Raw genomic sequence first — 16743 nt, forward strand, 5'->3', positions numbered from 1 at the left:
CGGGGACGCTTCCCTCCTTCGAGGGCGCCGTGGGTGCGGGGGAAAGGCGCGGGGCCCGGGGTGGGCGCGCCGCCCCCAGAAGACGGGCCCGGACGGTGGCCGCAGGCGGCCCGGCGGTGACCTTCCCCCGCCCTCGGGTTCGCCGGGCGCCCCCGGGGTGGCGTTAGGGGCAGCGGCGAGTCACTGTGCAGGTTCGCTCAGAGTCGTCTTTCCCCCGCCAGAGTCACAGGAAGGAGGCAGGCGAGCTCCCCTCTTTCTAAACTTAGTCCCTGCTCGCCTCCTAAAGGGCTTTGTTTGACTGCCTGCTTGATAGAACAACGACTTGGATACAAGTTTTTTTTTTTTTTTTTTGAGTGAAGAAGTAAGTGGAAGGCGTATGCGGGCATAGATCTGGCATGAGTGCAGTTTCTGGGTAAATCCGTGTACAGTGATTTCAAATTTCTGAAGAGGGGGTGTATATTTACAAAATTTACCAAATTGCTGTCACCCTTGGCAATTCATTTTATCCTCAAAGATAGCCCTTGTGCAGATAGATTAATAACATAAAGTTGAGTAAGATAACAGAAAGTCTGAAAACAGAGCTGGCTGTTTTAAAAGAATTACAATTCAAACTATATTCTTACCATTAAAGTTATACCGTCCATATCACACTATTTTTATTATTGATTTGGCTGTATCTCTGGCATTTGGGGTAAAGTCTCAGAGTCATTAAAAATACAATTAAAAAAAAATAGGACAGTGGCTCTGGAAAGTGTGAGAGCTAGGCCACATCTCTAGGCATCCTGAAAGACAACTGTGAACCATTAGAAATTTATTTTTGGAAAAAGTAGCAGATGTGGACTTGTTGCTTGTCATTTCTGTCTTTTAAGAAAAGTGTTGTACAAGAAGAAAACCGAGTTAGCCGAGCTTTCCTTTTTACTGGATCTTGCATAAGTGGAAGCCTGCTGCCCTCAGTGTGTTAGACACGGAAAGTCATGCCCGTTTGAATCACTAGCAGCACTGATTGTCCGGGATAAAGTGGGGAAACCCTGGTCAGCTAATTTCCTCATTTCTACTTCCTCTACCCCGGCTCCACTTGTCTCCATAACTCCCCGCTAGATTATATGGCCTAGACCTCAGATTACAAAGAGTCACAGTTCAGGCTCATTTCACGGTGAGGAAACTCCCTACAGGGAAGTGAAGTGACAGCCCAGAGACACACAGCCCGCAAGGCAGAGCTGGCCGTCCCGTAAGTGGCCTGAGCTGTATTTGAGGAAGGCGTTCGTTCACACCACTGGGAGTCCACAGCCTCAGCGTGGCAGGCAGTGCATATTATTCAGCAGCCTCGCCCCACAAGCATGTTGCCAGCTGGGTCCCCAAGTTTTCTCTGAGGACAGAGGGAAGCCAGTGTCTCTCCCTTAAGGGCCATTAGTTATCTTTAATGCCAAAAAAACCCATGTTTGCTACAAAAGGCGAAACAGCACAAAATGGAAGCTGTGAGAGATTGAACGTGTCATCCCCGAGGTGCAGAGCAGCCCCGCACCCCACGGCCCGCCCGCGCTGGTCCCAGGGACAGTGAGAGGGGGAGCCAAGGAGACTGAGTGCCCGGTGAATGCCGTGGGCAGCATCGTCCACGCCTGGGCCGGCATGGCGGTCATTTCCCGCTGTCCTTCCTGGGGTGGGGGCTTTTCAATACCTGGCCTCCCCTGAGCTCACCTGCAGTTGCAGGGGTGAGGCTTCTGCCCCCGAGAGGGACCCTGCTTCATGTGCTTTCGGTTCGTTTCCGCTCTCGCGAGAACTTGCTGGTTTTCATTCTAAAACTTCACCAGTTGTACCGCATCCCGATGATGCTCTGATTCTGGGTTCACAGACTCTGCTGTATTGACTTGGAGCCAGACCTCCCGGCGTACGCCTTTCCATCTTCTATAAAATGGGGATAGTGAGGGACTGAACTCCAAGATTATGGCAAAGATTCATTAGTTACTGCATGTCAAGCGCTCAAGGTAGTGGCTGCGCTGCAGGTGTCAGCACTTGTGACCAGGAACGCTCTGGGTGGGGAAGTGGGGGAGGGGGGATTTGGCCCTTTCAGGGTTTTAGTTTTTAGGCTCAACCCACACTGTCCCTGTTGCTGGGAGTCACCCGATTCAAACTGGGAAACAGAGTGGAAGCCTCCAGCTTCACTGGGCTGCTCCCCTCCCCATGTTTAATTTCTGTGAAAGTCAACCCCTGCTCAAGGAACGTGCCAGCATAAGGACATTTACCGGAATGTCAAGGACTCTTTCACTTTGGTTTCTTACCACTTGGTCTGGGAGCACCGGAGTCCAGTGAGCTGAGGACCTGCATTCTTTCTGCGGTTCTGACACCTACAGATAAGAGCTCAGCCTCAGGAAACCACCCTTTAGTGTGGATTTAGTTGGCCCACCCCTGGAGAAGCTGTGAGACCCGAGAGTCAAGAAAGCATCACAGAACTTCAGTACTGTGGCCGTTACAGCCTTTGAAGATCACCTCAAAGCAAAATACAAAGCTAGCCAGGGAGCCGGGGGCGGGCATGGCTGACTGAGTTAAAGTCAGACAGTGCCTTTAATTAAAATTTTCTCGTAACGTTGTGTTCCATTTGAGTTTTGGTAGTTGAATGCGGCAGATTGTAGGATGCAGTTAACGGGAGTCGTGGTAGCCTCAGTAAAGGTCCCTGCTATACAATGACTCGTTAGTGAATCGAGCTATGTGTTGTGTATGCAAACCACTCTGGGTACCCTGGCTCTTGGGCTGTTGCTCATGCTTCTCTCGGAAGACGGGTGTAAATGGAGAAACAGATGCGTGAGGAGGAGTATGAAAAGGTGAAGCTGCAGGGGCCTCCCAGGGGTGAGAGGAGCATCACAGTCTGGCTGGAGAAGGACCAGGTGATGGAACTGGGAGAGCCATGGTGTGGCTAAGTGACTAGTCTGAGGTTTAAGAGCATTTGAACTTAGTTTGGAGAAAAAGATATTTGAGAGGGCGTGGCTAGGTGGTGGGATTATTGAGGCATTGTAAGCACAAAAGGATTCGTCAGTTTCTTAGAACATAGGTGATCCTGGAAAGTCGAAATAAGTAAGCTTTTTTTGTGTATCCTATTATACTGGAACCAAATAAACATCTTTTTTTTTTTCAGAATGGAAATCTATATATTATTTCCTTCTGATTACAAAAATATGAAGGTTTGGTATATTTTTTTAAATAGACCAAATAGAAACATGTGAAGTAGAATGAAACCGCAGTGGGGTAGGCACCCCCATGAAACAACCTGTGTGCTTAGGTCCAAGGTTCCTTCCTCTGAGAAACTCTCTTACAGAGCCAGGACCCTTTGTGATGAGCCTGGTCACCTCCACTCCCCCAGTTTATCTGGTCTGTAAATTTAGATCCTATTAAATTAGGTTATCTGGAAGAGGTACACCTAAAACCTGGTGACCTTCCAAAATGTACATGAATGTTCTCTCCTGCACCTGCACAGTTTTCATGGTTCTAGTGTGTTGTCTGAACATTGTATTGTCCTTTTGTGAAGATGAAAGTACATAATTGTGTTTATTTAGTGCTACTTTTAAGGAGAAATGGGAAAATGGCACTGTGTCTAATGTTTATTTCTTCTTTTTCCTTCCTTGAGCATGGCTTAGGTTTGGTTTGGGTTTGGGTGGGTAATTCTGAGAAATCTCAAAAACGGTATTTCCTTTTGAAATAACTTCTTTTAATTTTTCCCTGTGCCTTTGTCTCTTTAACTCTGTTCTTAGCCATGGACGTAGTGGTTTGTTGGGCTCTGAGGTAATAGTATGTTTGCTTAGTTGGGAGAAGGCCAAACCTCTGTTCATTTTTTGTTTCCCTGAGATTGACCTGTTAGGGTTTGTTTTGTTTTTTGATAAAGTATCTTTGGAAATTACAGGATACAGGTTACACAAACTCTTAACAAAGCTTGCTTCAGCTTTCTTGTGAAATGAAAAGCAATACTGTATTTCCTCCAAGCTTTATTCCTAAGCCTGTCCTGGCCCCATGTCTGCACATTTTAACACGGCCTGCATTTTGCCTGTTGCTCTTTGCAGGTTCATGAGTGGTGTTTTGGACAGGATGCTTGGTGCCGGGAACCCAGAGCCAGTTTGTTGAATTACTGTCCCAGCCCCTCGAGTCTCGGGGAAGGTCTGTGGGTGCCTCCCAGGGCCAGCCCAGGTGAAGGCAGCCCTGGAAACCATTTTCAAGAACTTTTGCCACAGGTGTAAAAGACTCCACCCTTGCAAAGATGCTGAAACAGATACTGTCGGAGATGTACATAGATCCTGATCTGCTGGCAGAGCTCAGCGAAGAACAGAAACAGATCCTGTTCTTCAAGATGAGGGAGGAGCAGGTCCGCCGATGGAAAGAAAGAGAAGCAGCAATGGAAAAACAGGAGTCCTTGCCAGTGAAACCCAGACCAAAGAAAGGTAAGCGGAGCCCGCCTTGCCTGGGAGCCTGCACATGGGATGCCTCCCCGCTCTTTCCCACGTTTCACACCAGTCAGAAGCAAGCCAGGTGTGAGGTCTAATTTGGCAGGTGGACCCTCAGTGTTACTGAGATTTTAATGGTGCAGTTTATTGACTTGAAGTCTCCATGCTCGTGCATGTACACACACACACACACACACACACACACACACACACATGCACGCACATGGCAATTACCCTGGAGTTGTGAGGCCAAAAGCAGATCTCTTACTCAAAACCAGGCTGATCTTAAGCTGCAGTAAAAAGTCACCCGTGGAGCTGGACCTGAGGGGAATTAAGGAAGAGTTCCATCCCCGTATTGTCACAGACAACTAATATTCTGCTACCAGCATACAAAGTCTTTGTGTCAAAATCTTTGTAGCAGTGCTGTTTGCATTTCCTAGATTCTAAGAGATATTTCTTTGAGTTTTCTTTTTTAGGGAGATTCACTCTTAAAATGCAAATACTACTAACAGGAAAAAAGTCATAATACTAATTTTTTAGTGTGAGATTATTTTTCAGATGTACTACGTCTTCCTGACTCAAGGAATCCCTGGTAACTTGAGAAGGCCTTTTGGGACCATGGGTGAGGAGGAATTCCTTGTACATCAGGCTTAAAGCATATACACACACAGATGTGGAAAAGCACACATTAACACCCCCCCCCCACACACACACGCACATTCTGTTATGGATGAATTCCTATTTTGTTTAAAAAAAGCACAGTTTTCGGCTTTAAATTGTCAAAGTGTGATGGGGAGCCTTTATTGAGTAATAGTCAATAGAAAGTTAATTGGTCTTAGTGATTTATTCCGTTTCACTTCTTGCTATCATTTTGAAATTGTTAAACTGGGCATAGTTCAGAAAGCAAACCTGATGTCTTTACAGGAGATGGAGCCACATTTGTGCTCTGGGTGGGATCACCTCTGTAGGAGAGCATTACATTTTCTCTTAAAGGCAAAATGCTTGTAGGTTTTGCCTCTTTACTTTGTATTTACTTTTAAAGTTGCACTTGTTCACTTATCAGTGTTTATGAAATCCTATATTTGGGATGCTTTTTTTGTAATAAAATGTTATCATTTGGAAAAAAACAACACAGTTTTCAAGGTCACTTACAGAGAGGTATTCAAGATCAATCTCTCTTCATTTTTCATTAAGCCATGAAAAATTAAATTTGATAAAACCATTCAGGGTTTCAAAGATTGAGAACATGAATCTAACTTGTATACACAGACTCAAAAAGGAAGTCAGTTTAGTGACCTTTACCTTGTACTGCCTTTCATTGAAACCTTTTTCCAATTAAGCCTTTATTTTTCTTTTAAATATTTATTTATTTGGCTGCGCTGGTCTTTGTTGCTGCGTGCTGGATTTTCGTTGTGACATGCGGGATCTTTAGTTGCAGCATGCGGCATCTTTTAGAATCAAGCCTTTACGGTGATACGGAAATAAATATGAGCATCTCATTTATTATTACTATCATCATGGCAGCTATTTATTAAACACCTGTTTTGTCAGACACCACGCAAAGCACTTTTACTTACATTATTCGTCATCTTCACAATATTTCTGCAAAATAGGTATCAGTTGTCCTGTTTTACAGATGGAAAATCTTAGAATCAGAGAAGTTCAGTAATAAATGCAAGGTCACACCACCGGTTAGTGCCCAGATCTTCTGGGTTTCACAGTACCCTACACTCTCCAAATAGATACTTGTTTTTCCTTCTAGAGGTAACGCGTCCAAACTGAAGCAGGAGCTTTTATCTTTCCGAACTGGCTCCTTCATTTCCTTGCATCCTTCAGTCAGAGTTTACCAGGTATAACCAGGCCACTGGGCACCATGCTGGTTGTGAACATAACACACAGATGTGGTGCGTGACTCTGAAGCCTGGTGACAGCAGAAGGGTTCTTGCCCCTGGAATCGTTGGCCCAGGCTCTTTGAAACACTTTGGGCTTCTCATGTTTGCTGAATTGTCCTCCTCGTGCTGACTTAAGACAATAATTTCCGTTTCTTTGCCTAAGTTCTTCCTTTGCAGGGTTTGAATCTACCTCATCAAAAACCTATGTTACTTTATAAGTTAAGTGATCATAAAAAATGTATGTTGATTTACACAGTGGAATAGGTGTATGTCAACATACTTTTTTAATGATCACTTAACTAATCTAAAAAATACAACAAACTAGTGAATATAACAAAAGAAGCAGATTCACAGACGTAGAGAACAAGCTAGTTGTTACCGGTTGGGGGGAGAGGCAATGTAGGGGAGGGGGAGTGGGAGGTACAAACTACTGGGGGTAAGACAGGCTACAAGGGTGTAGTGTGCAACACGGGGAATAGAGCCAATATTTTGTAATAACTGTAGATGGAGTGTAACCTTTAAAATTGTATAAAAATTTTAAAAAGTAAATTAAAATCAGAAAAGAATCAAAAGAAAAAGGTGAAATTAATATATTTATTTTACCCAAGATGCCCAAAATATGATATCAATATATAATGAATATAAAAGTATTAATGTGGTATTTTGCATTAATTTTCCTCCTACCAAGTCTCTGGTCATTTACCTGTCTAGCACACCTAAGCCCAGAGCAGCCTCATTTCGTGTGCTCAGTAGTGACCTGTGGCCAGCGGCTACCAGACTGGACCCTGCAGCTTCCGCCCTCTCGTTACGCCCCAGCAGGCAGATGAGGTCCAGAATTCTGTCCCTCTCTAACAATCATATTTTCATGCTACATTTTGAAATGATTTTCTGATCTATTACTGAGTTAAATCCATACTTCTGATTGTTTTTTAGCCTCTCCTACTTTAGCCTGAGGATTACTATAAGGTGGACAGGCTCCTAGAATACACAATATGCTAGTTATCACTAAAAGTCTAGTGATGCTTTTTGAAAACTCACCACAGTAGGTTATATAGAGAAAAAAATGACCGGATGACAGTGAAAGAACTGCTAAGTGGTGAGCTAGAATGGTAAAGGAATGGGGTGGACATAGATATATTTATGAGCCAAGAAAAGGACAAGCTCAAAGCCACAGCCCAGCTATGAACCACTAAGGAAAAGTAGCACTTAAGTCAGCCAGACCGTCGAGGAGGAACACATGCTGAGGGCTCGACAAGCAGCAGCTGGGGCCTTGTTCAGCCTGGGGAGCCCCAGCCATGATAACACGGCCTTGACTTTCTGTGGCTTGATCACCAAAGACAGAGCAAGATGAGAAACAGAGGAGACCTGTCTTTATAGGGGAAGTGGAGAAAGACTCTCAGATCTTTTCCTTTTCTGTAGTCAAAGAGGAACCACTGTGATGTAAAATGTATTGTTCCAAGTGTTAAATTTAAGGGAGTAATGAACTTCTGTTGTGAAAAACTGATATAACTAGTCTCATAGCATTGTGGTCAGAAAAGATGCTTGATATGTTTTCAGTTTTCCTAAATTTACTGAGACTTGTTTTGTGGCTTAGCACAAGATCTATCCTGCAAACCGTTCCATGAGCACTTGCAAAGAATGTGTATTCTGCTGCTTTTGGATGGAAAGCCCTCTGTATGTTCATTAAGGCTGTTTGGTCTAATGTGTCATTTAAGGCCCGTGTTTCCTTATTGACTTTCTGTCTGGCTGATCTGTCCATTGCTGTAAGTGGTGTGTTAAAGTCCTGTACTATTATTGCATTACTGTCAATTTCTCCTTTGTCTGTTAACATTTGCCTTATATTTTGAGATGCTCATACGTTGGGTGCATATACAACTGTAACAATGTTACAATTGTTATATTTTCTTCCTGGATTGATCCCTTGCTCAGTATGTAGTGTCCTTCTTTGTCTCTTATAAGAGTCTTTATTTTATTTTATTTTATTTTATTTTTTAAATTAAAAAAAATTTTTTTTTGCGGTACACGGGCCTCTCACTGTTGTGGCCTCTCCCGTTGCGGAGCACAGGCTCCGGACACGCAGGCTCAGCGGCCATGGCTCATGGGCCCAGCCGCTCCGCGGCATGTGGGATCTTCTCGGACCGGGGCACGAACCCATGTCCCCTGCATCGGCAGGCGGACTCTCAACCACTGCGCCACCAGGGAAGCCCAACAGTCTTTATTTTAAAGTCTATTTTATCTGATATAAATATTGCTACCCTGGCTTTTGTTTTGCTTTGTTTTCCATTGGCATGGAATACCTTTTTCCATCCCCTCACTTTCAATCTGTATGTGTCTCTAGATCTGAAGTGAGTCTCTTGTAGGCAGCATATATATGGGTCTTGTTTCTACATCCATTCAGCCAGCCTACGTCTTTTGGTTGGAGCATTTAGTCCATCATTTACAGTTAAGGTAATTATCAATATGTGTGTTCTTATTGCCATTTTGTTAATGTTTTGGATTCTTATTTTTAGGTCTTCCCCCCCACCCTTTCTTCTTTTGTTCTTTTCTCATGATTTGATGACTGTCTTTGGGTTATGTTTGGATTCTTTTTTCTTTTTCGTGTGTATATCTATTATAGGTTTTCGGTTTGCTGTTACCAGGAGGCTTTTGTATAGCAGCCTATATATATATACGTGATTGTTTTAAGTTGCTGATCTCTTAATTTCAAATGCATTTTAAAAACCCTGCTTGTGTACTTTCCTCCCTCACAATTACTATTTTTGATATCATATTTTACATCTAATTGTTTTGTGTACCCCTTAACTGGTTATTGTGGATATAGATGATTTTACTACTTTTGTCTTTTAACCTCCTTGCTAGCTTTGTGTGTGGATGATCTCCTACCTTTACGGTATGTTTGCCTTTTTCATTTTGTAATTTTCTTGTTTCTAGTTGTGGCCTTTTTCACCTAGAGGAGTTCCTTTAACATTTGTTGTAAAACTGCTTTTGTGGTGCTGAATTCTTTTAGCTCTTGCTTGTCTATAAAGATTTTGATATCTCCATCGAATCTGAATGAGAGCTTTGCTGGGTAGCGTATTCTTGGTTGCAGGTTTTTCCCTTTCATCACTTTAAATATATCGTGCCACTCCCTTCTGACCTGCAGAAAAATCAGCTGATAGTCTTATGGGACTTCCCTTGTATGTTATTTGTTGCTTTTCCCTTGCTGCTTTTAATATTCTGTATCTTTAATTTTTGTCATTTTAATTACAGTGTGTTTTGGTATGTTCCTCTTTGGGTTCGTCCTGTATGGGACTCTCTGTGCTTTCTTGACTTGGGTGACTATTTCCTTTCCCAGGTTAGGGAAGTTTTCAGTTATTATGTCTTCAAATATTTTCTCAGACTCTTTCCCTCTCTCTTCTCCTTCTGGGCCCCTATAATGAGAATATTAGTGCATTTGATGTTGTCCTAGAGGTCTCTTAAACTGTCCTCATTTCTTTTCATTCTTTTTTCTTTTTTCCTGTTCAGCAGCAGTGATTTCTGCTACTCTGTCTTCCAGCTCACTGATCCATTCTTCTGTATCATTTAGTCTACTATTGATTCCTTCTAGTGTATTTTTCATTTCAGTTATTGTATTCTTCTCTGTTTGGTTGTTCTTTATATTTTCTAACTCTTTTGTTAAAAAATTCGAACTTCTTGCTCTGTGCATCCAGTCTCCTTCAGAGATCTTTGATCATCTTTATGAGCACTACCCTGAACTCTTTCTTGGGTAGATTGCCTATCTCCACTTCACTTAGTTCTTCTTCTGAGGTTTTATCTTGTTCCTTCATCTGGAACATGTTCCTCTGCTGCCTCATTTTGTCTAAGTTGTTATTTGTATTTTTATGTATGTGGTAGGTTAGTTATGTTTCTCGGCCTTGGAAAAGTGGCCTTCTGTAGGAGATGTCCTATGTGTCCCAGCAGCACACTCCCACCTTGTCACTCAAGGTATAGGCTCTAGGGGTGCCCCCTAAGAGGACTATGTCAGCCCTTCTGTCATAGGGGCTGAGTGTGCAGGCCATCTGGGGGGCTTGGTTGGTCCCCAGCCTGGTTGGTTCTCAGGCCCTGCCTTGTGTAGGATGCTGCCGGCTGCTGTGTAGATGGATCTGGCCATAAGGTGACTGGTTGAGGAATCCTAGGGGGCCCTGGGGCTAGTGCTGGCTCACTGGTGAGTGGAATCAGGGTACCAAAGACTCCAGGGATATTGTGCACCCACTGACAGGTGAACGTAGGTCCTGGTGCTAGTGCTGGACTGCTGGCAGGCAGAGCCAGGTCCTGGAGTCTGGCTGCAGGGCCCAGGGATCCCAGAACTCATTTCAAATCATTGGTGGTTGGGGAGCCAGTTGCTGGCACAGTTGGATCTGGGGTCTGGGGTGTCCTGAAGCTTGTGCTGGCCTGCTAGTGGGAAGGGCCAGGTCCCAGCTGGTCCCACAGTAGGGTCTGGTGAGCTGTGGGTGGGCTGGATCTGCAGGCTGTGGGATCATAGTTTTGTTGCTTCTGGTGTCTGCCTCCTGGCCAGTGAGCCTGGTCTAGAGACTAGTGCCTGCTTCCTAGAGCGAAGGGTCAGTGCCTGCCCACTGGTGTGTAGAGTTAGGTCTTGGCCCGCTGGTGGGCAGGGCCAAGTCTAGAGGTGTGTCTAGAGTCAGCTGTGGGCTCAGGAAGTCTTTAGGCAGCCTGCTTATGGGTGGGGCTATGTCCCCATCCAGTTGGTTGTTTGGCCTGAGGCATCCTAGCAGTGCTGCCTACAGGCTGTTGGGTGGGACCAGATCTTGGCGCTCCTGAGCCAAGATGGCAGCCACCAACAGCAATGTTCTCGCAATAGAATGTTCCCAAATATGTCTGCCACCAGTATTTATGGGCCCAGGGTGATCCGTAGCCACCCCCACCTCTCTGGGAGACTCTCCAAGACCAACACGTAGGTCTGGCCCAGGCTCTTATCAAATTACTGCTTTTTGCCCCGGGTCCTGGTGCATGTGAGATTTTGTGTGTGCCCTTTAGGAGTGAAGTCTCTCTTTCCCCCACTCCTGTGGGGCTCCCGAAATTAAGCCCTGCTGGCCTTTAAAAGTCAAATGCTCTGGGGGTCATCTTCCTCGTGTAGGAACTCTGGGCTGGGGAGGCTGATGGGGGCTCAGCATGCTCCCTCCTGTGGGAGAACCTCTGCAGTACAATTGTTCTCCAGCCTATGGGTCACCCACCTGGCGTACATGTCTCGTTGTGACTCCTTCTTTATGTCTAGTTGTAGGAGATCTCTTCTTGAAGGTTCTGGTCTTTTCCGTCGATGGTTGTTCTGCAGATAGTTGTGATGTTGGTGTGCTTGTGAGAGGGGGTGAGCTCAGGGTCTTTCTACACCATCATCTTGGGCAAACTCCTCTTTTGATTTTTTAGTTGGGCTACTAGAAAATGTATAACGACAGGCAGAGCGCCCATTGGACAGCACTGCTCTAGACAGGAAACATGGCACCAGCCAGCACTGATTGAGCTGACGGCATGTCAGACCCTGAACTCTGTGATTAAATATATCATCTCATTAAATGATCACAGCCAAGCCTGGAGCTGAGTTACCGTTCACCTTTTACAGGTGAGGAAAATGAGGCTGAGGGACCTTAATAACTTGCCCAGGGCAGCAGCTAGTAAGTGAGCCTGAGTCTGACTCTCCTGGAGCCAATGCTGTTGACAAACGTACCACCTGTTCAGCTTACCTGGAGCTTTGTAACAGTTCCTGTTGTCTTCAGGTGCCCTGCTCGCGTCTGAACACGTGCTTGCATCGGCGTCCTGCCGTGGAGCATTTATTCTGTAAGATTCTCTCTGGTAACACACACAAAGGAGGCTGCCTAGCAATGGACCTCTCTCCAGCTGGCAGAAGCCTCACGCAGGAGGCTGGGCTCTGGGCGCCGTGTGTGGTGCCCGAGAGGCTCCTCGTGTGCCCCTGAAACAGACTCGGGCTTGTGACATTTCATTTGTGGATTCTCAGGCAAGTTCCTTTATGCAAAACCTTCCCTTTTTCATGAAATGATGATAAAGCCTTGCTTTGTGCCACCTGCCGTGTCTACTTCCTCCCCTCCCTTCATTCCTGACCCAGCACGGTGACCTCTGCTGCTAGAGTCAGTTCTTACGTCAGTCGATTCCTCAGCTGCGTCTGACCCTGTGAGCTGCCTCTCAGAGTCTCTTGTTGGTGTCATGGTCACTTGCTGTCTCCATGACGGCTTCTTTTTCGTCTCTGCCTGACCCTGAATACCCGTGTTCCCCAGGGGAGTCTCACTCTACACCGGTGGTTGGTAACCTTGAGGTGGGATTGAGGGACCCATAGACTCCATGGAAAACTTATGAAAAGCTTGGACCAGGAAAATGCACACAGAGGATGTTTCGTGTAGAGTTTCCCGATGTTCACAGACTCCCTGAGGCTCATTCAGACTCAGAGACTAGGTTAAGGTTAGGGTCTCTGTATTCTCTCCCTGGGGCATCTCTTCTGCTCTTTATGTCAGACTCTCACACCTGTATTTCAAAGCCAGACCTTTCACCTGAGCTTTGGTTTCCATGTCAGTTACCCAATGAGTATCTCCGCTCAGAAGACCCTTAGGCCCTGCAAACTTGATGCAAAACCGAGTTAATCACCATCACCATGGTTCTCCCCACCCCCAGGCCTGGTCCTGCCTCTCAATCTCCACCATGATCTGTGGCCCTGAGTCACGAAAGCCAGAAACCCGGGAGTCCCCTGGTTACTCCTGACCTCACTGCACCCCACCTGCTCCATCCCAGGGAGGTTTCCCCCACCAACCTGCTTGTCTGTTAGTGTGTGCCAGCCAGAAGCCTTGTATTTTTGTTGTTTCATTTAATCCTCGCAAGAATCCAGGGAGGTGAACGTTGCCCCCCTTATTCTTACAAATAAGGAAACAAACTTGGAGAAAGTAACTTGTGTGGGTCACCGGTGGAGTCAGGGTTTGAACTCAGGTCCAGATCTACTCCAGGTCTGTTCTGAGCCACTGGTCCCAGCCCTGTCTGTGCCCCTCACTCTGGGCTGGATAGTGTAACGGACCTGGTGTCTTATGCGTGGAGCACTGGATGCAGATGCTCACTGGCTGCCCTTCCCTTTCACCTCCACGAGCTGTGGACTCAGCGGGCCTCCCTCCTGGCTCACCTTCTCACTTGTCTGTGCCACCTCCTGCTTTCCTGGACCATGGTGCCATGCACATTCTCCAACTTCCTTCCTGTCCTTTTGTCTCTATAGTAAGCATAAATATTTTTGAAGTTTTAAAGGATGGACCTGTGTTAGTAACTGCAGGATTCTTACCAGGTTAACTTCAGGAAGTGCCTGTAGGACTGGGCCTTGTCCTTCACTAAATGCACATGAGGCTGGAGCTGTCCAGCTCTGCAGGGCCCTGAGGGCACATGCCAGTGACCCCATACCCAGCTTGCTCAGCAGAGCCCTGCACGTTCTCCATTTCCTGCCATTCCTGTTGGTGGGTTTCCTTTCTTGCTCTCAAAAGTATTTCCGTTTGGACAATGCATCAGAGGTGGCTCTAAACACAGGTTTTACCATCTCACAGCCGAATTTTGAATTCTGGTTCCAGTTTCACCACCTCTATGATCTTGGGCAAGTTACCCTCCCTAAGCCTCAATTTCCTTGTGGTCAAGTAGGGTTTGTAACAGCCTCGGTGGTGCTCTAAGTATTTCAAGGCAGACCTGGCATGGGCATCAGTCAGAAGGGACATGGCCATAGCACCCGAGTCCCGGAGGCCCCACCGGCCAGGCATTCATTTAGCCTTTGGTTTCTGGGTTGGAGGTGGGTGACCTAGAGGAGCGGCCAGAGTGGTGGGAGAGTCCTGGGATGTTGTGAGTTCAGGGAGCATATGGACACGGCAGCCTGGGGTTGGTAGGAGCCCTGCTTCCGTCAGCCCTGGTGTAGTTCATGCGTGATGCGTTAGGGGCCCTGGTTCTGTTGCTCTTCCGGCTTCTGTTCTCCGAGTCCATGGTCTTCTCTCAGTGGGGGTAGAGCATGCAATTCTCCCTCTCTCCATCCCTCTCCCTCTCATGCGCACCTGCTACTGTGCTCGTCCCTCCAAGTGGATCAGTCAGAGTGGAGACCAGGTGCTGACTCTGAGGCACAGTCATAGCCCCAGGGGCCGTGTTGACCTCAGTGGAGGTCACACACACCACACCTCCGGGTGCTGCCTCCTGCCCCCTGCGGGCCCAACACGTGCTGCATGAGCGGCGTCACGCTCCCCCGTCAGAGCGGAATGGGCCTGGCCATGGCCTTGCCAGGGACGTGCGTGACCCGTCACTGTTTTTGTGTGACATTCTACAGCACTGCCTCTTGAGTCCCTAAGAGCAAGCTTGAGAGCACTGCAGCATAGAAACATGAGTTGAAGACTGGGAAACAAGCTCATAATTCAATGGAGGTGCTGTAACAGGTCCCTCTCTCACTGTCCTCTGAGTTGAAGTCAGCAGGAGGCCCAGGACACCTGGAGAGCATTAAGTCAGGACGAGTTGCAGTGCCTGCCCTGTTAACACCCCTCATGCTTGTACCTTTACCTTAAGGAGGCACACTGGGAACTGAACGGGGTTCCGTGCAGCTAAGTTTCAACTCTAAGCAGCCGAGCTTTTCTCTCTCCTCAAAAGCACCCTCTTTCCCTGCTCTCTCCTGTCCCTGTGTCCCCATCCCCGGCCTGGTCCCTGGCGTCCATACTCCTTCCCCTCGCAGCAACCCAGTGGAAGCGTCCACGTTCCCCTGAGCGCCTGGGCTGCTCTGTCCTGCCCACGGGCACAGCAGGTCATGGCAGGAGCTCAGTGATGCCTGCTGAGCCCCGCCGAACCCTCTTTGCTCCTCCCCTAGTAACTTGTGCCCAGTCCTTTGTGCCCCATGCAGCCTGCCCCGTCTGTCTGAAGTGACCGTCTCTGAGGTCGGAACCTCTCCTCTCCTGGAGGCAAGGCATCCTCTCCACTCTCCTTCCAGTTATTTAGGAGTCAGAATTCCCTCTCCCTCTTTTTCCTTTTGAATCAGGACTCTCCTTCCCCTGTCTTTTCTTCTGTGTCCTGACGAAGCACGTGCTTTTCCGAGGGTCTCTCCTGGGTTTCATTCTCCGGGCCAGCGGTGTCCACGATGGCATCTGTAAAGTAATCCCCACATTCACACTGCATCCTGACCTCACTCTAAACTTCAATTCCATGTTTCAGGTATGTGCTCAACCTTGCCATCTGGGTTTCTAGTAAAACTGAAAATAGTTTATTCTTCGTTTCCCAAAACGTTCACTACCTAACTCCTCAAACACGTATTTTCTTGACGTCACTGTTTATCATCCCACGTTCTCAAACCTTCGGCCTCATCTTTGAGTCCTTCCTTGCCTCGGCTGCCCAGATGCCATCGCCCCGTTGGAGGCCGTCTTCCCCTCGCGCAGGCCCGGCTGGCCTCACCCCTCTTCTCTCCACCCTTTGTCTCCTGCAACATCATTGTACACTCACTGCACACCACCTGGTCCAGGTCCTCCCTGCGTGCGGACGTGCTGCAGGGCTTCCTGGTCCTGGCACCACCTGCACAGAGACTGTCCTGGACTCTTTTTATAATTGAAGTCGAGCTGATTTACAATACTGCATTAGTTTCAGGTGTACAGCATAGGGTTTGGTTTTGGGGTTTTTTGGCAGATTAGATTTGATTATAGATTATTATAAGATATTGAATATAATTATACAGTAGGTATAATTATACAGTACAATAATTATACACTGCTATATGGTAGGTCCTTGTTTATCTATTTTATGTACCTGTTATGTGGTTTGTATCTGTTAATCCCATACTCCTAATTTATCCCTCTCCCCTTTAGTAACCATAAGTTTGTTTTTTATGTCTATGAGTCTGTTTCTGATATGGATTCATTTGTATTATTTTTAGATTCCACATATAAGATTCCACATATTACATAGTATTTGTCTTTCTTTGTGTGACTTACTTCATTTAGTATAATATTCTCTAGGTCCATCCATGTTGCTGCAAATGGCAATATTTCATTCTTTTTTATGGCTGAGTAATATTCCAGTGTGTGTAGACGTTTTGATGATGGCCATTCTGACTGGTGTGAGTTGATAGCTCATTGTGGTTGATTTACATTTCTCTAATAGTTAGCGAAGTTGAGAATCTTTTCATGTGCCTGTTGACCATCTGTATGTCTTCTTTAGAAAAACATCTGTTTAGGTTTCTGCTCCTTTTTTGATTGGGTTGTTTATTTTTTTGATATTGAGTTCTATGAGCTGTCTGTATATTTTGAATATTAACCCCTTGTTGTTTGTATCATTTGCAAATATTTTCTCCCATTCCATAGGTTGTTTTTTCATTTTGTTGATGGTTTCCTTTACTGTGCAAAAGCTTATACGTTTGGTTAGGTCCCATTTGTTTATTTTTTGCTTTTATTTCTTTTGCCTTG

General features: G+C 46.2%; 1 protein-coding gene across 1 annotated transcript in view; it reads left to right on the top strand.

Annotated features, from left to right (window-relative positions):
* The window catches only part of SH2D4A (SH2 domain containing 4A), a 69299-nt gene that overhangs the window by 613 nt on the left and 51943 nt on the right, over positions 1-16743 (top strand). The window contains exon 2 of the mRNA XM_024764977.1: positions 4047-4421. Coding sequence (XP_024620745.1) covers positions 4241-4421 — 181 coding nt within the window. The 5' untranslated portion in view covers positions 4047-4240. The remainder of the gene's footprint in view (positions 1-4046; positions 4422-16743) is intronic.

The sequence above is a fragment of the Neophocaena asiaeorientalis genome, unplaced genomic scaffold, assembly GCF_003031525.2.
Source record: "Neophocaena asiaeorientalis asiaeorientalis breed wild unplaced genomic scaffold, Neophocaena_asiaeorientalis_V1.1 scaffold14, whole genome shotgun sequence".
Taxonomy (NCBI): Eukaryota; Metazoa; Chordata; class Mammalia; order Artiodactyla; family Phocoenidae; genus Neophocaena; species Neophocaena asiaeorientalis.